The 20,523-nt window shown below is 47.9% G+C and overlaps 1 protein-coding gene across 1 annotated transcript; it reads right to left on the minus strand.

Moving 5' to 3' along the window:
- Positions 1–250: 250 nt before the first annotated feature.
- Positions 251–10,796, minus strand: LOC139394462 (suppressor of cytokine signaling 1-like). The gene is made up of 3 exons (XM_071142530.1): positions 10,366–10,796; positions 2,945–3,865; positions 251–2,384 (listed from the first exon to the last, which is right to left on the minus strand). The coding sequence occupies exons 2-3, from the start codon at positions 3,679–3,681 to the stop codon at positions 2,057–2,059; spliced, it is 1,065 nt and encodes a 354-aa protein (XP_070998631.1). The 5' UTR covers positions 3,682–3,865; positions 10,366–10,796; the 3' UTR covers positions 251–2,056.
- Positions 10,797–20,523: the final 9,727 nt, after the last annotated feature.

Raw genomic sequence — 20,523 nt, forward strand, 5'->3', positions numbered from 1 at the left:
CCATGAACACAGTGTGACACGGCACAGGAAATGACATCAGCACAGGAAATGACATCAGCACCATTAGTACCAGCATTACAAGTTACAATAATATAGAGAGCTGTATTAATGCAGCCTACTGATACATGATAGTATGATAATCCATGAACACAGTGTGACACGGCACAGGAAATGACATCAGCACAGGAAATGACATCAGCACCATTAGTACCAGCATTACACGTTACAGTAATAACATAAAGCTCTGGGACGCTGTGATTTTAGATGCATTGGTGCTTTATTTATGAGATTATCAGTAGGATTATTAGTAGGGTAATGGTGGTGGCCTGGTGGCCTGTTATCTGGGGGGGAGGCATACAATCGATGACTTGCACAAATAATACAAGTTTAAGTTATTTACAATGTTAATATCATTAGAGAGAGAGAGAGAGAGAGAGAGAGAGAGAGAGAGAGAGAGGACAGAGAGAGAGAGAGGACAGAGAGAGAGAGAGGGGACAGAGAGAGAGAGGACAGAGAGAGAAAGAGAGAGGACAGAGAGAGAGAGAGAGAGGACAGAGAGAGAGAGAGAGAGAGACGCCCGCCCAGACAAAACTCAAGTGTTCAGATAGGCTACTTATTGGTTAGTCCCAAATGTTTGTATTTTTTAATGTGGATAACTTTTTTCCCCAGATGAACATAGTGGCCAAATGTATAACTAGTTTGGTACCCATTACATCAACAGATAGGCTTAGCCCACAAATTTAGCGTTCTGGTGGTTTGACTCAAAAGATGGTAGCATGTCGTTAGTAAAGACTGACCAAGGCCACATATATAGACACTCTGGCTTTACTCAATAGCATGTAGCATGTTTGTGATGTCATTATGGGGGTATTGTGATGTCATTATGGGGTATTGTGATGTCATTATGGGGGTATTGTGATGTCATTATGGGGTATTGTGTGTATTGATTGATGAGGGAAACCTTTTTTTTTAATCCATTTTAGAATAAGATTTGGGAAAACAACCCACTATACCTTCAGAACCACAGACCAGAACTACAGTACATGACATGACCAGCCTAGAACTGGCCCAAGAGACAGAATCACATAGAGACCAGAACCACAGACAAGAGACAGAACCACAGAACCAGACCAGAGACAGAACCACACAGATAAGAACCACAGACCAGAGACAGAACCCCACAGATAAGAACAACAGACCAAAGACAGAACCACAGAACCAGACCAGAGACATAACTACACAGATAAGAACCACAGACCAGAGACAGAACCACACAGATAAGAACCACAGACCAGAGACAGAACCACAGAACCAGACCAGAGACAGAACTACACAGATAAGAACAACAGACCAGAGACAGAACCCCACAGATAAGAACAACAGACCAGAGACAGAACCACAGAACCAGACCAGAGACAGAACTACACAGATAAGAACCACAGACCAGAGACAGAACCACACAGATAAGAACCACAGACCAGAGACAGAACCACACAGATAAGAACTACAGAACCAGACCAGAGACAGAACCGCAGAACCAGACCAGAGACAGAACCACAGAACCAGACCAGAGACAGAACCGCAGAACCAGACCAGAGACAGAACTACACAGATAAGAACCACAGACCAGAGACAGAACCACACAGATAAGAACCACAGAACCAGACCAGAGACAGAACCGCAGAACCAGACCAGATAAGAACCACAGACCAGAGACAGAACCACACAGATAAGAACCACAGACCAGAGACAGAACCACACAGATAAGAACCACAGAACCAGACCAGAGACAGAACCACAGAACCAGACCAGATAAGAACCACAGACCAGAGACAGAACCACACAGATAAGAACCACAGACCAGAGACAGAACCGCAGAACCAGACCAGAGACAGAACTACAGAACCAGACCAGAGACAGAGAGTGTAAGAAACAGCACATTCCAATTCCGTTTTCTGGGGCTCCACTCCATTGTAGTTTCGGTCAGTACCGTTCAGAAAGTTTCAGTCTGTTGAAACGGAAGTGGTCCCCCAAACTCTCCGGTAGGAGGGTGTGTCTATATAATATAAGGATAGTCCTGTAGATACTGTCTGACCACCTGGTTGAGCCCAGGTAGTGAATCTATCCCCTCCGCGCCGTACAGCTCCACGATTCGTCCCCTACACAGCTGCTGTAAGGTCATGGGTCGCTCCCTGCGCCACGCCCTCCGCAGCCGCCTATGGGATGACTCCACGTAGAACCGCAGCAAGGCGAACAATGAGTCAAAGGCCTTGTTACTGCCGTTGAGGCGGAAACTCTGACTGGTCAGGAGGACGCGGACACTGACGGGCCCCCGGTCGCCGTGGTAACTGAGGGTGAAGAAGACGTTCGTCTGACTGCTGTCCCTGGCAACCACACAACCACACGACAGCACAACGTTACACGGGACGGAACAGCAAGGGGGGGCTGTGCTTGTTTGTTTCCTGATGAGGAACAGCCGTGTGTGTGTGTGCGGAGTACACCTGATGAGGAAGCTCCCAGGCAGTGTGTGTAGCAGGGTGTGGTGTATACCTGATGAGGAAGCTCCCAGGCAGTGTGTGTAGCAGGGTGTGGCGTATACCTGATGAGGAAGCTCCCAGGCAGTGTGTGTAGCAGGGTGCGGTGTATACCTGATGAGGAAGCTCCCAGGCGGTGTGAGTAGCAGTGTGCGGAGTATACCTGATGAGGAAGCTCCCAGGCAGTGTGTGTGTAGCAGGGTGTGGTGTATACCTGACGAGGAAGCTCCCAGGCGGTGTGTGTAGCAGGGTGCGGTGTATACCTGATGAGGAAGCTCCCAGGCGGTGTGTGTAGCAGGGTGCGGTGTATACCTGATGAGGAAGCTCCCAGGCGGTGTGTGTAGCAGGGTGCGGTGTATACCTGATGAGGAAGCTCCCAGGCGGTGTGTGTAGCAGGGTGTGGTGTATACCTGATGAGGAAGCTCCCAGGCGGTGTGAGTAGCAGTGTGCGGTGAGCCTCCTCCATCTCCATAGGGCCCCAGTAGTAGCCACTGTGAACCAGCTGACGGTGTGTGCGTCGCACTAGAAGATACTCCTGCTGGCTGAAGAAGGGCCGGAGGTGTGTGGTCCAGGAGTCTGGGATCGGATCGGGCAAGTGGAGAAGAGGTTCGAGGCAGGGGAGAGGGACACTGGGGCTTGGCCAGGGGAGAGGGACACTGGGGCTTGGCCAGGGGAGAGGGACACTGGGGCTTGGCCAGGGGAGAGGGACACTGGGGCTTGGCCAGGGGAGAGGGACACTGGGGCTTGGCCAGGGGAGAGGGACACTGGGGCTTGGCCAGGGGAGAGGGACACTGGGTCTAGTCGCTCTAAAGCTGCTCTGTTGAGGCCACCAGGGATGGAGGGCACCGCCAGAACTGGTCTTGTCTGGAGGTGTGGTCCGGTTGTCTGTGCTGGTCTGGACCGTATTCTCTAGTTCTAAGAGTTGGATCTGATGTTCTAGGTTCTGTTGTTCTAAGAGTTCATTCTCTTGACCTAAGAGTTCAAAGTTCTCGAGTTGGTTCTGTTGTTCTTGAACGCGGTTCTGTTGTTCTACGTGTTCTAGGGTTTCCCCTGGAAGCTGCTGGGTTCCGTCCTGGTTCTGCGTGGGTGCCGTGTGGTTCTGCGATGGTTCCACTGTGGTTGCTGCCAGAGTGTCTCTGACCATCATACAGAAGAGAGCCCTCCACTGGATCCCCCATCCCCAGTAGTAGCCACTGTGAACCAGCTGACGGTGTGTGTGTGTGTCGCACTAGAAGATACTCCTGCGTGGTCCAGGAGTCTGGATCCCTATCCCATATCCAAATCCACTATAGGGGCGAGGAGAGAGAGATCCAGAATGATCTGGAGAGATCCTGGGTGAAGAGACAGACAGACAGGCGACAGTGTTATTGAGGTGCTGTATAAAAACATAGGCCGGAGACACACACACACACACACACACACACACACACACACACACACACACACACACACACACACACACACACACACACACACACACACACACACACACACACACACACACACACACACACACACACACACACCACTAACACTGGAAAGTTTAGTCTCCGTCTCAGGTTTCATGGACAGCTGTGGTTGTTATGGGAACCCAGTAACGTAGGATGCTGATTGTGCTGCATGTTTCGGTCTGTCTCTTCGTACTGCTTGTAATTATGGTCTGTCATGTTGTTGCTGTGGATCTCCCTTCATGTAACCTTGTGGTCTCCCTTCTTGTAGTGTAGAGGTGTTATCTGTCCTCGTTAATGCTGTGCCATGTTCCAACATCTAGTGGAAATCCTTCCCAGATGACTGGAGGCTGTTAAATCAGACCAACGCCCATGATTTTGGAATGAGATGTTCGAGGAGCCGTTGTCCACATGCTGTTGGTCATGTAGTGTATCTGTGCTGTTGCCAAGAGTGTTCTGTCCATGTTCTCCATGTTTTTTTTTTATGTGTATTTAACTAGGCAAGTCAGTTAAGAACAAATTATTATTTACAATGACGGGCCAAACCCCGGACGACGCTGGGCCAATTGTGCGCCGCCCTGTGACTCCTCGAGCACTGAGATACAGTGTCTTGTTAATTTACCTTTATTTAACCAGGCAAGTCAGTTAAGAACAAATTATTCTCACTGACGGCCTACCGGCAGATTTTGTACCTTGTCAGAACTTGCAACTTTTCGGTTACTAGTCCAACTCTCTAACCACTAGGCTACCCTGCCGCCCTCTGTGATACAGCCTGGAACGGAACCAGGGTCTGTAGTGACGCCTCACTCTAACCACTAGGCTACCCTGCCGACCTCTGTGATACAGCCTGGAACGGAACCAGGGTCTGTAGTGACGCCTCACTCGGGAGCCCCCTTTATTTTAATCCTCTGCCCAACAGGAGGCGTTTTGCTTCTTGCCAGGCGATCATTCTCAATAACAATGTGTTCTTCATTGACCTGCCAAGCACATCGCTACCCCTGCAATAACATTTACTAAATATGTATGTGACCAATAAAATGTGATGTTAGAAGCGTGTCTTATCTTCCTAGTTATAGCTGTTAACTGTTAACAGGACAGTGTCTTTATCTTCCTAGTTATAGCTGTTAACTGTTAACAGGACAGTGTCTTATCTTCCTAGTTATAGCTGTTAACTGTTAACAGGACAGTGTCTTTATCTTCCTAGTTATAGCTGTTAACTGTTAACAGGACAGTGTCTTATCTTCCTAGTTATAGCTGTTAACTGTTAACAGGACAGTGTCTTATCTTCCTAGTTATAGCTGTTAACTGTTAACAGGACAGTGTCTTATCTTCCTAGTTATAGCTGTTAACTGTTAACAGGACAGTGTCTTTATCTTCCTAGTTATAGCTGTTAACTGTTAACAGGACAGTGTCTTATCTTCCTAGTTATAGCTGTTAACTGTTAACAGGACAGTGTCTTATCTTCCTAGTTATAGCTGTTAACTGTTAACAGGACAGTGTCTTATCTTCCTAGTTATAGCTGTTAACTGTTAACAGGACAGTGTCTTATCTTCCTAGTTATAGCTGTTAACTGTTAACAGGACAGTGTCTTTATCTTCCTAGTTATAGCTGTTAACTGTTAACAGGACAGTGTCTTATCTTCCTAGTTATAGCTGTTAACTGTTAACAGGACAGTGTCTTTATCTTCCTAGTTATAGCTGTTAACTGTTAACAGGACAGTGTCTTATCTTCCTAGTTATAGCTGTTAACTGTTAACAGGACAGTGTCTTATCTTCCTAGTTATAGCTGTTAACTGTTAACAGGACAGTGTCTTTATCTTCCTAGTTATAGCTGTTAACTGTTAACAGGACAGTGTCTTATCTTCCTAGTTATAGCTGTTAACTGTTAACAGGACAGTGTCTTATCTTCCTAGTTATAGCTGTTAACTGTTAACAGGACAGTGTCTTATCTTCCTAGTTATAGCTGTTAACTGTTAACAGGACAGTGTCTTATCTTCCTAGTTATAGCTGTTAACTGTTAACAGGACAGTGTCTTATCTTCCTAGTTATAGCTGTTAACTGTTAACAGGACAGTGTCTTATCTTCCTAGTTATAGCTGTTAACTGTTAACAGGACAGTGTCTTTATCTTCCTAGTTATAGCTGTTAACTGTTAACAGGACAGTGTCTTTATCTTCCTAGTTATAGCTGTTAACTGTTAACAGGACAGTGTCTTTATCTTCCTAGTTATAGCTGTTAACTGTTAACAGGACAGTGTCTTATCTTCCTAGTTATAGCTGTTAACAGGACAGTGTCTTTATCTTCCTAGTTATAGCTGTTAACAGGACAGTGTCTTATCTTCCTAGTTATAGCTGTTAACTGTTAACAGGACAGTGTCTTATCTTCCTAGTTATAGCTGTTAACTGTTAACAGGACAGTGTCTTATCTTCCTAGTTATAGCTGTTAACAGGACAGTGTCTTTATCTTCCTAGTTATAGCTGTTAACAGAACAGTGTCTTATCTTCCTAGTTATAGCTGTTAACTGTTAACAGGACAGTGTCTTATCTTCCTAGTTATAGCTGTTAACTGTTAACAGGACAGTGTCTTATCTTCCTAGTTATAGCTGTTAACTGTTAACAGGACAGTGTCTTTAGATTCCTAGTTATAGCTGTTAACTGTTAACAGGACAGTGTCTTTATCTTCCTAGTTATAGCTGTTAACTGTTAACAGGACAGTGTCTTTATCTTCCTAGTTATAGCTGTTAACTGTTAACAGGACAGTGTCTTTATCTTCCTAGTTATAGCTGTTAACTGTTAACAGGACAGTGTCTTATCTTCCTAGTTATAGCTGTTAACTGTTAACAGGACAGTGTCTTATCTTCCTAGTTATAGCTGTTAACTGTTAACAGGACAGTGTCTTTATCTTCCTAGTTATAGCTGTTAACTGTTAACAGGACAGTGTCTTTATCTTCCTAGTTATAGCTGTTAACTGTTAACAGGACAGTGTCTTATCTTCCTAGTTATAGCTGTTAACTGTTAACAGGACAGTGTCTTATCTTCCTAGTTATAGCTGTTAACTGTTAACAGGACAGTGTCTTTATCTTCCTAGTTATAGCTGTTAACAGGACAGTGTCTTATCTTCCTAGTTATAGCTGTTAACTGTTAACAGGACAGTGTCTTATCTTCCTAGTTATAGCTGTTAACAGGACAGTGTCTTTATCTTCCTAGTTATAGCTGTTAACATGACAGTGTCTTATCTTCCTAGTTATAGCTGTTAACTGTTAACAGGACAGTGTCTTATCTTCCTAGTTATAGCTGTTAACAGGACAGTGTCTTTATCTTCCTAGTTATAGCTGTTAACAGGACAGTGTCTTATCTTCCTAGTTATAGCTGTTAACAGGACAGTGTCTTTATCTTCCTAGTTATAGCTGTTAACTGTTAACAGGACAGTGTCTTATCTTCCTAGTTATAGCTGTTAACTGTTAACAGGACAGTGTCTTATCTTCCTAGTTATAGCTGTTAACTGTTAACAGGACAGTGTCTTATCTTCCTAGTTATAGCTGTTAACTGTTAACAGGACAGTGTCTTATCTTCCTAGTTATAGCTGTTAACAGGACAGTGTCTGTATCTTCCTAGTTATAGCTGTTAACTGTTAACAGGACAGTGTCTTATCTTCCTAGTTATAGCTGTTAACTGTTAACAGGACAGTGTCTTATCTTCCTAGTTATAGCTGTTAACTGTTAACAGGACAGTGTCTTTATCTTCCTAGTTATAGCTGTTAACTGTTAACAGGACAGTGTCTTTATCTTCCTAGTTATAGCTGTTAACTGTTAACAGGACAGTGTCTTATCTTCCTAGTTATAGCTGTTAACTGTTAACAGGACAGTGTCTTATCTTCCTAGTTATAGCTGTTAACTGTTAACAGGACAGTGTCTTTATCTTCCTAGTTATAGCTGTTAACAGGACAGTGTCTTATCTTCCTAGTTATAGCTGTTAACTGTTAACAGGACAGTGTCTTATCTTCCTAGTTATAGCTGTTAACAGGACAGTGTCTTTATCTTCCTAGTTATAGCTGTTAACATGACAGTGTCTTATCTTCCTAGTTATAGCTGTTAACTGTTAACAGGACAGTGTCTTATCTTCCTAGTTATAGCTGTTAACAGGACAGTGTCTTTATCTTCCTAGTTATAGCTGTTAACAGGACAGTGTCTTATCTTCCTAGTTATAGCTGTTAACAGGACAGTGTCTTTATCTTCCTAGTTATAGCTGTTAACTGTTAACAGGACAGTGTCTTATCTTCCTAGTTATAGCTGTTAACTGTTAACAGGACAGTGTCTTTATCTTCCTAGTTATAGCTGTTAACTGTTAACAGGACAGTGTCTTATCTTCCTAGTTATAGCTGTTAACAGGACAGTGTCTGTATCTTCCTAGTTATAGCTGTTAACTGTTAACAGGACAGTGTCTTATCTTCCTAGTTATAGCTGTTAACTGTTAACAGGACAGTGTCTTATCTTCCTAGTTATAGCTGTTAACAGGACAGTGTCTTATCTTCCTAGTTATAGCTGTTAACTGTTAACAGGACAGTGTCTTATCTTCCTAGTTATAGCTGTTAACTGTTAACAGGACAGTGTCTTTATCTTCCTAGTTATAGCTGTTAACTGTTAACAGGACAGTGTCTTTATCTTCCTAGTTATAGCTGTTAACTGTTAACAGGACAGTGTCTTTATCTTCCTAGTTATAGCTGTTAACTGTTAACAGGACAGTGTCTTATCTTCCTAGTTATAGCTGTTAACAGGGCAGTGTCTTATCTTCCTAGTTATAGCTGTTAACTGTTAACAGGACAGTGTCTTATCTTCCTAGTTATAACTGTTAACAGGACAGTGTCTTTATCTTCCTAGTTATAGCTGTTAACTGTTAACAGGACAGTGTCTTTATCTTCCTAGTTATAGCTGTTAACTGTTAACAGGACAGTGTCTTTATCTTCCTAGTTATAGCTGTTAACTGTTAACAGGACAGTGTCTTTATCTTCCTAGTTATAGCTGTTAACTGTTAACAGGACAGTGTCTTATCTTCCTAGTTATAGCTGTTAACTGTTAACAGGACAGTGTCTTATCTTCCTAGTTATAGCTGTTAACAGGGCAGTGTCTTATCTTCCTAGTTATAGCTGTTAACTGTTAACAGGACAGTGTCTTATCTTCCTAGTTATAGCTGTTAACTGTTAACAGGACAGTGTCTTATCTTCCTAGTTATAGCTGTTAACTGTTAACAGGACAGTGTCTTATCTTCCTAGTTATAGCTGTTAACTGTTAACAGGACAGTGTCTTATCTTCCTAGTTATAGCTGTTAACTGTTAACAGGACAGTGTCTTATCTTCCTAGTTATAGCTGTTAACTGTTAACAGGACAGTGTCTTTATCTTCCTGTTTTTTAGCTGTAATAAAACATAATCAGAGGCACGATAACAGAACTGTGTCTGTTTGGAAGATTCTGGCAGCAGCCGGGAGACGGGTTGTAAAAGGAAACGGTTTCACTTTCAGTCTGACTGTCACAACAGCACAACAGGTGGGTTCAACTATAACGCCTGGACAACAGCTCTACGGTGGGTTCAACTATAACGCCTGGACAACAGCTCTACGGTGGGTTCAACTATAACGTCTGGACAACAGCTCTACGGGGGGTTCAACTATAACGCCTGGACAACAGCTCTACGGTGGGTTCCACTATAACGCCTGGACAACAGCTCTACGGTGGGTTCAACTATAACGCCTGGACAACAGCTCTACGGTGGGTTCCACTATAACGCCTGGACAACAGCTCTACGGTGGGTTCAACTATAACGCCTGGACGACAGCTCTACGGTGGGTTCAACTATAACGCCTGGACAACAGCTCTACGGTGGGTTCAACTATAACGCCTGGACAACAGCTCTACGGTGGGTTCAACTATAACGCCTGGACAACAGCTCTACGGTGGGTTCAACTATAACGCCTGGACAACAGCTCTACGGCGGGTTCAACTCTAACGCCTGGACAACAGCTCTACGGTGGGTTCAACTATAACGCCTGGACGACAGCTCTACGGCGGGTTCAACTATAACGCCTGGACGACAGCTCTACGGCGGGTTCAACTATAACGCCTGGACGGACAACAGCTCTACGGTGGGTTCAACTATAACGCCTGGACATGCAAACCAGCTCATTGTGCAAACTTGTCTCGAACTTCCAGCTACAGCTCACCAGTTACCATTCAAACGCTCTTTATATTCTTTATACATGAATAAATACAGCACCGCTCCAACTTCATTCAAAAGTTACAAAAAAATAGATTCATGTATTCCCGATAAATGCAACAAAAATATGACCGTAGTCTTGTTTCAAATGGAGCAAGTTGGGGAGCGTCGGGTGCTTACCGTTTTCTGGAGAGGAATGAGACGTTAACCAAATGAATCGGTGGTGGGAGACTTCGCACTAAGAATGTAGATACTCCGCGTGCAATGCGTCGGCTATAAATCACACCATTACATTGCCGTCACCGTCAAAGGTCTTCATGTTCCCGTTCTCAGACACGTGTATACGTGCTACTTAAGTTTCACAGATCTTGGATGTAGTAGCCTGCCAGTCAACCATGTTTCATATACTGTCGTCTTGCCTGAAACGGTATCTCGAGTTGAACGAAACAACACTCAAAAAAGTTCAAAACGAACACACCACCGTAACTCCTCCCCGCGTCAAAGTGTCCCGAGTCCTGTGACCGCGTGCGTTTTCCAAGAACCATCCAAATGTTATCTTTCGTTATACATCATTAAAACGGTCCATTGTTCGACAGTATATAGTAGGTATGTTACAATATGTACACTCCCCATGGTGAAAAGGGGAGGACGAGAATCCAGTAAGGAGGAATAGAGAGCTGCTTTGTGCTGAGATGGGAGGGCGGCACCTGCAATGACTTTTAGCCCAGTCACTAGGGAGAAGGCCCAGCCACTAGGGAGCCAGGCCCAGCCACTAGGGAGCCAGGCCGACCCACTAGGGAGCCAGGCCCAGCCACTAGGGAGCCAGGCCCACCCACTAGGGAGCCAGGCCGACCCACTAGGGAGCCAGGTCGACCCACTAGGGAGCCAGACCCAGCCACTGGGGAGCCAGGCCCAGCCACTAGGGAGCCAGGCCCACCCACTAGGTAGCCAGACGCAGCCACTGGGGAGCCAGGCCCAGCCACTAGGGAGCCAGGCCCAGCCACTAGGGAGCCAGGCTAAGCCACTAGGGAGCCAGGCCGACCCACTAGGGAGCCAGGCCCAGCCACTAGGGAGCCAGGCCCACCCACTAGGGAGCCAGGCCGACCAACTAGGGAGCCAGGCCCAGCCACTAGGGAGCCAGGCCGACCCACTAGGGAGCCAGGCCCAGCCACTAGGGAGCCAGGCCGACCCACTAGGGGGCCAGGCCCACCCACTAGAGAGCCAGGCCCACCCACTAGGGAGCCAGGCCGACCCACTAGGGAGCCAGGCCCACCCACTAGGGAGCCAGGCCCACCCACTAGGGAGCCAGGCCGACCCACTATGGAGCCAGGCCGACCCACTATGGAGCCAGGCCCAGCCACTAGGGAGCCAGATCCACCCACTAGAGAGCCAGTTCCACCCACTAGGGAGCCAGATCCAGCTAATCAGAAGTTGCTTTTCCCCACAAAGGGGCTTTATTACAGACAGAGTTACTCCTCAGCAGACCCCCCCCCCCCCCCCTCCCCCCACACTCTGATGAACCCGCAGGTGAAGAAGCTGGGCAGGTTGGATGTAATGACAAATTCTCTAAAAATGACATTGGAAGGGGCTTATGGTAGAGAAATTAACATTAAATTCTCTGGCAACAGCTCTGGTTGACGTTCCTGCAGTCAGCATGCCAATTGCACGCTCCCTCAAAACTTGAGACTGTGGCATTGTGTTGTGTGACAAAACTTCACCTTTTAGAGTGGCCTTTTATGGTCCCCAGCACGAGGTGCACCTGTGTACTGGTTTAATCAGCTTCTTGATATGCCACACCTGTCAGGTGGATGAATTATCTTGTCTCAGGAGAAATGCTCACTGACAGGGATGCAAACACATTTCTGCACAAAATGTGAGATAAGCTTTTTGTAAGTATGGCAAATTTCTGCTGTCTTTAATTTCAGCTCATGAAACGAGCACTTTACGTTTATATAAACTCATATTTTTGTTCAGTGTCATTTGGGCGTCACCAGATTTACGTTAAATATACTATATACTATGTACTATACTTAAATATACGTCTAGTCTATCAGACCGGGCTGCGAGCCAACAGGTGTGTTCCCATAAGTGTGTGTGTGCGTGTGTGTGTGTTCCCGTGCCCTTGTGTGTTCCCGTGTGTGTGCGTACACGTGCCCGTGTGTGTTCCGTGTGTGTGCCCGTGTGTGTGTGTTCCCGTGTGTGTGTTCCCGTGTGTGTGTGTGTGTGTTCCCGTGTGTGTGTGTTTCTGTGTGTGTGTGTGTGTTCCCGTGTGTGTGTGTGCCCGTGTGTGTGTGTGTGTTCCCGTGTGTGTGTGTGCCCGTGTGTGTGTGTTCCCGTGTGTGTGTGTGTGCCCGTGTGTGTGTGTGTGTTCCCGTGTGTGTGTGTGTTCCCGTGTGTGTGTGTGTGTGTTCCCGTGTGTATGTGTGCCCGTGTGTGTGTGTGTGTGCCCGTGTGTGTGTGCCCGTGTGTGTGTGTTCCCGTGTGTGTGTGTGTGCCCGTGTGTGTGTGTGTTCCCGTGTGTGTGTGTGTGTTCCCGTGTGTGTGTGTGTGTGCGTACATGTGCCCGTGTGTGTGTGCGTACATGTGCCCGTGTGTGTGTGTATACATGCCATGTCTGTTCCCCAGAGGGCCTTGGCTTCCTGCCAGCTGGTCAGAACACACTTTCACTTTCGCTTTGGCTCTCCTTTCTCTGAAATCATGTGATTTTTCAGCACTGTGTGTGTGTGTGTGTGTGTGTGTGTGTGTGTGTGTGTGTGTGTGTGTGTGTGTGTGTGTGTGTGTGTGTGTGTGTGTGTGTGTTGATAACATATGTTATGAAGATTGATAAACAGACTCAGCTCAGACAGACAGACAGACAGACAGACAGACAGACAGACATACTATGGGTCTGATAAAGAGACAGCTCATTCAGACAGACAGACAGGCAGGCACAGACAGACTATGGGTCTGATAAAGAGACTCAGCTCATTCAGATAGACAGACAGACAGACAGACAGACAGACAGACAGACAGACAGACATGTTGAAGTCATTGTCTTATCTTGGCAAAGGAGAAATGCTCCCTAACAGGGATGTAAAATAATGTGCGCACAACATTTGAGAGAAATCATATTTTTGTTTGTATGGAACATTTACAGGACCTTATTCCAGCTCATGGAACATTTACAGGACTTTATTCCAGCTCATGGAACACAGAACCTTATTCCAGCTCATTGAAGATTCCTAGGACCTTATTCCAGCTCATGGAACATTCCTAGGACCTTATTCCAGCTCATGGAACATTTATAGGACTTTATTCCAGCTCATGGAACATTTACAGGACCTTATTCCAGCTCATGGAACATTTATAGGACTTTATTCCAGCTCATGGAACACAGAACCTTATTCCAGCTCATGGAAGATTCCTAGGACCTTATTCCAGCTCATGGAACATTTATAGGACCTTATTCCAGCTCATGGAACATTTACAGGACCTTATTCCAGCTCATGGAACATTTATTGGCATCTGTTGGCTCAGACTAATGGCAGATGATATTTGAGGTTTGTGGGCGGGGCTTGAATGAACCAATCACTGTTTTACTTCACAACCCTTGACTTGTTAAACATTTTGTTGTTGTTACAAAGTGGATTAAAATATATATTTTGTCTATGATCTATACAAAATACTTGTGTGGATCATTTATTTAAAAAAAATATATATTTATACAAAATACTCTGTAATGTGATGGGACCAACACATATTGCATTTATATTGTTGTTCAGTGTAGTAAGGTAGGCTCGTTTCCATAGAGACCACCTATAACTAGTAAAGTAGACCCTCTACAGTAGGCTGCCTGTCGTGAACAAATAACGTCCCGCGCTACGTCACAATGGGATTCTATGAGTAGCTCATTTCTGTTGCTAGAATTTGCAACATTCTGACCGGATTACGTAATGAACCGACGCGTCCGTTGCTATGCCGGTTGCTCGGTTACCTCGTAGTGGTCGCGAAGGAAGGAGGGACGCTGTTCTAGTTCTAGTTCACCTCGCTCGCTCGCTCGCCTAGCAAAGCGGTGAACTCTCGCGTGCCGCTTAGGCAGAACCGAGTGGCTGGCTTGTGGCAACACCTTCGGTTGTGCGTCAAGAATTCCGCATAGCAAGTTTGTATGATGGTCTAGCTATTAAATGGGGTAAATAGTTATAGTAATATGCTCTAAACTGCTCTGGTGACAAACCAACTTTGCTGCCCTGTTTCCAATCGTCCACATGGACAACCTATCGAAGTAAGTAAATCCATTTAGAAAAATGAAAAAAATAAATCAAATTAAAAATTTTTTTTTTTTTACGATGTTTGAGTATAATGAAGTCTGTTTCTTGTGAGGTTTTCTGTCCTCAGATACAGAGCGCTGTGAAAGGGAAAGAGGGATACCTAGTCAGTTGTACAACTGAAACCAGAGAGGTGCGGTGGGGCTGCCTTAAAACCAACATCCACGTCTCCGGGGAACAGTGGGTCTGTCTGCAGATGAAGAGGTCCCAATGGAGAGCAATGGTTCTTCTCAGTCCTGGGGACTCAAAGAGGCACATTGTTGTTTTTTCCTCAGCACTGCACAGCGGATTCAAATGATCAACTCATCATCAAGCTTCAAGTGGTATTCATTTGTGATGCCGTCCTTGATTTGATCCTGTTATTGCCACACATGCACATATGTGTGCCCATGCATCTATCAATCCAATGTTATCATGATTTGTTATCAGGGATATTATTCTTTAGTAATCCACAATGACCTGGTGATGTAACAGTCTAATAATTACATTGTGTTCCATATTCCTACCTTGTAACTGGCGATTCCTGCAAGGTTGGGTGACCAGGGTCACCTGGGACTGCCTCCTGGAGGAATTTGTTTTACAAGCATGTAAATATTTGTATATTTTTTCATTTGTTTGCTGGTAAATATTTGAAACTTTAGCTCGAATTGGCTGTAAATTTGCATATTAAATGTATTCATCACAAGTAAAATGTTCAACTTGACTGAAATTCACTGTTCTGTTGCCTAGCTACAGAATTAAACAACTTAAAAAATAAATGGAACCTTTTTGTAACTAGGCAAGAACAAATTCTTATTGAGAATGACAGCTTAGGAACAATGGGTTAAACTTCTTACGGCTGAAATCCTGTTAACGGGATCGATACGACAACAGCCAGTGAAAGTGCAGGGCGCCAAATTCAAAACAACAGAAATCCCGTAATTAAAATTCCTGAAAACATATACATGTATTTTACACCATTTTAGAGATACATTTCTTGTTAATCCAACCACAGTGGCCAATTTCAAAAAGGCTTTACGGCGAAAGCAAACCATGCAATTATGTTAGGGAATACCCCCCTGAATTGTACAAAAATGAATGGCAAGATATTGGCATTGGACAAACCATATACACGATGTCCAATACCACCCAAAGCGGCGTTGATTCGTGCAAAGTATATGGCAAATGCCATATGGCAATTGCCAATTGTAACACTTCAAAAATCCAACAGGGGGCGAGTGCGCTCCACCTGGGTTTTTCATATTGTTAGGTCACCACCAAGTCACAGAAAAAAAACAGCCAATTTTCCAGCCAAAGAGAGTAGTCACAAAAAGCAGAAATAGAGATAAAATGAATCACTAACCTTTGATGATCTTCATCAGATGACACGCATAGGACTTCATGTTACACAATACATGTATGTTTTGTTTGATAAAGTTCATATTTATATACAAAATTCTCAGTTTACATTGGCGCATTATGTTCAGTAATGTTTTGCTTCCAAAACATCCTGTGAAAGTGCAGAGAGCCACATAAATTTACATAAATACTCATAATAAACATTGATTAAAGATACAAGTGTTATGCATGGAATTATAGATACACTTCTCCTTAATGCAACCGCTGTGTCCGATTTCAAAAAAGCTTTATGGAAAAAGCAAACCATGCAATAATCTGAGTATTGCGCTCAGACACCAAAACAAGCCATACACATACCTGCCATGTTGTGGAGTCAACAGAAGTCAGAAATAGCATTATAAATATTCACTTACCTTTAATGATCTTCATCAGAATGCACTCCCAGGAATCCCAGTTCCACAATAAATGTTTGTTTTGTTCGATAAAGTCCCTCATTTATGTCCAAATACCTCCTTTTTGTTCGCGAGTTTAGTTCACAAATCCAAATTCATGAGGCGCGATCACTAGGTCCAGACGAAAAGTCAAAAAGTTCCGTTACAGTAGAAACATGTCAAACGATGTATAGAATCATTCTTTAGGATGTTTTTGACATAAATCTTCAATAATGTTCCAACCGGACAATTCCTTTGTCTTTAGAAATGCAATGAAATGCAGGTCGCTCTCGCACGCGAGACTGAGCTCATGGCTTTCTGACAGACACCTGATTTAAACAGCTCTCATTCGCTCCCCCTTCACAGTAGAAGCCTGAAACAAGGTTCTAAAGACTGTTGACATCTAGTGGAAGCCACCTAAGAAATTTACACGGTATCTTGGATAGACAAAGAGTTGAAAAACTACAAACCTCAGATTTCCCACTTCCTGGTTGGATTTTTCCTCAGTTTTTTGCCTGCCATATGAGTTCTGTTATACTCACAGACATAATTCAAACCGTTTTAGAAACTGCCGAGTGTTTTCTATCCAAATCTACTAATAATATGCATATCTCAGCTTCTGGGCCTGAGTAGCAGGCCGTTTACTCTGGGCACCTTATTCATCCAAGCTACTCAATACTGCCCCCCAGCCATAAGAAGTTAAAACAGCCTTGTTCAGGGGCAGAACAACTGATTTTTACCTTGTCAGAACAGGGATTCAGTTACTGGCCCAGCGCTCTAAACACTAGGCTACCTGTCACCCTGGTCCGCTAGGCTACCTGCTCTAAACACTAGGCTACCTGTCACCCTGGTCCGCTAGGCTACCTGCTCTAAACACTAGGCTACCTGTCACCCTGGTCCACTAGGCTATCTGTCACCCTGGTCCACTAGGCTACCTGTCACCCTGGTCCGCTAGGCTACCTACTCTAAACACTAGGCTACCTGTCACCCTGGTCCACTAGGCTACCTGTCACCCTGGTCCGCTAGGCTACCTGCTCTAAACACTAGGCTACCTGTCACCCTGGTCCACTAGGCTACCTGTCACCCTGGTCCGCTAGGCTACCTGCTCTAAACACTAGGCTACCTGTCACCCTGGTCCACTAGGCTACCTGTCACCCTGGTCCGCTAGGCTACCTGCTCTAAACACTAGGCTACCTGTCACCCTGGTCCACTAGGCTACCTGTCACCCTGGTACATTAGGCTACCTGCTCTAAACACTAGGCTACCTGTCACCCTGGTCCACTAGGCTATCTGTCACCCTGGTCCACTAGGCTACCTGTCACCCTGGTCCGCTAGGCTACCTGCTCTAAACACTAGGCTACCTGTCACCCTGGTACACTAGGCTACCTGTCACCCTGGTCCGCTAGGCTACCTGCTCTAAACACTAGGCTACCTGTCACCCTGGTCCACTAGGCTACCTGTCACCCTGGTCCGCTAGGCTACCTGCTCTAAACACTAGGCTACCTGTCACCCTGGTCCACTAGGCTACCTGTCACCCTGGTCCACTAGGCTACCTGCTCTAAACACTAGGCTACCTGTCACCCTGGTCCGCTAGGCTACCTGTCACCCTGGTCCGCTAGGCTACCTGCTCTAAACACTAGGCTACCTGTCACCCTGGTCCACTAGGCTACCTGTCACCCTGGTCCGCTAGGCTACCTGTCACCCTGGTCCGCTAGGCTACCTGTCACCCTGGTCCGCTAGGCTACCTGGTCCTTAATATCTTCACAGAAAATGTTTACATTTACTGCTCTTTTAGCCAACATTTAATCAATGCAGGAAAGCATTTAGCAAGCTATTCATACTAAATCAGTTGCCTGGAGCCAGGCCCAACAGATGCAGCTTCAGGCTCAGCAGTCCTGTCTACCCATCCCCCTGAACCAGCCCTGTCTCCCCATCCCCCTGAAACAGCCCTGTCTCCCCATCCCCATCCCCCTGAACCAGCCCTGTCTCCCCATCCCCCTGAACCAGCCCTGTCTCCCCATCCCCCTGTCTCCCCATCCCCCTGAACCAGCCCTGTCTCCCCATCCCCCTGAACCAGCCCCGTCTCCCCATCCCCCTGAACCAGCCCTTTCTCCCCATCCCTATCCCAGTGAACCAGCCCTGTCTCCCCATTCCCCTGAACCAGCCCTGTCTCCCCATCCCAATGAACCAGCCCCGTCTCCCCATTCCCATCCCCCTGAACCAGCCCCGTCTCCCCATCCCAATGAACCAGCCCCGTGTCCCCATCCCCCTGACCCAGCCCCGTCTCCCCATCCCCCTGACCCAGCCCCGTCTCCCCATCCCCCTGAACCAGCCCCGTCTCCCCATCCCCCTGAACCAGCCCCATCTCCCCATCCCCATCCCCCTGAACCAGCCCCGTCTCCCCATCCACATCCCCCTGAACCAGCCTCGTCTCCCCATCCCCATGAACCAGCCCTGTCTCCCCATCCCCATCCCCCTGAACCAGCCCCGTCTCCCCATCCCCATGAACCAGCCCCGTCTCCCCATCCCCCTGAATCAGCCCCGTCTCCCCATCCCCATCCCCCTGAACCAGCCTCGTCTCCCCATCCCCATGAACCAGCCCCGTCTCCCCATCCCCATCCCCCTGAACCAGCCCCGTCTCCCCATCCCCCTGAACCAGCCCCGTCTCCCCATCCCCCTGAACCAGCCCCGTCTCCATACCCTCCTGACCCAGCCCCCTCTCCCCATCCCCATGACCCAGCCCCGTCTCCCCATCCCCATGAACCAGCCCCGTCTCCCCAAACCCATCCCCCTGACCCAGCCCCGTCTCCCCATCCCCATGAACCAGCCCCGTCTCCCCATCCCCATCCCCCTGAACCAGCCCCGTCTCCCCATCCCCCTGACCCAGCCCTGTCTCCCCATCCCCCTGACCCAGCCCCGTCTCCCCATCCCCCTGAACTAGCCCCGTCTCCCGATCCCACTGAACCAGCCCCGTCTCCCCATCCCCATGAACCAGCCCCGTCTCCCCATCCCCATCCCCCTGAACCAGCCCCGTCTCCCCATCCCCCTGAACTAGCCCCGTCTCCTGATCCCACTGAACCAGCCCCGTCTCCCCATCCCCCTGACCCAGCCCTGTCTCCCCACCCCCCTGGCCCAGCCCCGTCTCCCCATCCCCCTGAACCAGCCCCGTCTCCCCATCCCCCTGAACCAGCCCCGTCTCCCGATCCCACTGAACCAGCCCCGTCTCCCCATCCCCCTGACCCAGCCCCGTCTCCCATCCCCCTGACCCAGCCCCGTCTCCCATCCCCCTGACCCAGCCCCGTCTCCCCATCCCCCTGACCCAGCCCTGTCTCCCATCCCCCTGACCCAGCCCCGTCTCCCCATCCCCCTGAACCAGCCCCATCTCCCCATCCCCCTGAACCAGCCCCGTCTCCCCATCCCCATCCCCCTGAACCAGCCCCGTCTCCCCATCCCCCTGAACCAGCCCCGTCTCCCCATTCCCATCCCCCTGAACCAGCCCCGTCTCCCCATTCCCATCCCCCTGAACCAGCCCCGTCTCCCCAACCCCATCCCCCTGAACCAGCCCCGTCTCCCCATCCCCCTGAACCAGCCCCGTCTCCCCATCCCCCTGAACCAGCCCCATCTCCCAATCCCCCTGAACCAGCCCCGTCTCCCCATCCCCATCCCCCTGAACCAGCCCCGTCGCCCCATCCCCCTGAACCAGCCCCGTCTCCCCATCCCCATCCCCCTGAAACAGCCCCGTCTCCCCATCCCCCTGAACCAGCCCCGTCTCGCCATCCCCATCCCCCTGAACCAGCCCCGTCTCCCCATCCCCCTGACCCGTCTCCCCATCCCCATAAACCAGCCCCTTCTCCCCATCCCCATACCCCTGACCCAGCCCCGTCTCCCCATTCCCATACCCCGGAGCCAGCCCCGTCTCCCCATCCCCCTGACCCAGCCCTGTCTCCCCATCCCCCTGGCCCAGCCCCGTCTCCCCATCCCCCTGAACCAGCCCCGTCTCCCCATCCCCCTGAACCAGCCCCGTCTCCCGATCCCACTGAACCAGCCCCGTCTCCCCATCCCCCTGACCCTGCCCCGTCTCCCATCCCCCTGACCCAGCCCCGTCTCCCCATCCCCCTGAACCAGCCCCGTCTCCCGATCCCACTGAACCAGCCCCGTCTCCCCATCCCCCTGACCCGTCTCCCATCCCCCTGACCCAGCCCCGTCTCCCCATCCCCCTGACCCAGCCCCGTCTCCCATCCCCCTGACCCAGCCCCGTCTCCCCA

Source organism: Oncorhynchus clarkii, unplaced genomic scaffold, assembly GCF_045791955.1.
Source record: "Oncorhynchus clarkii lewisi isolate Uvic-CL-2024 unplaced genomic scaffold, UVic_Ocla_1.0 unplaced_contig_466_pilon_pilon, whole genome shotgun sequence".
Lineage (NCBI taxonomy): Eukaryota > Metazoa > Chordata > Actinopteri > Salmoniformes > Salmonidae > Oncorhynchus > Oncorhynchus clarkii.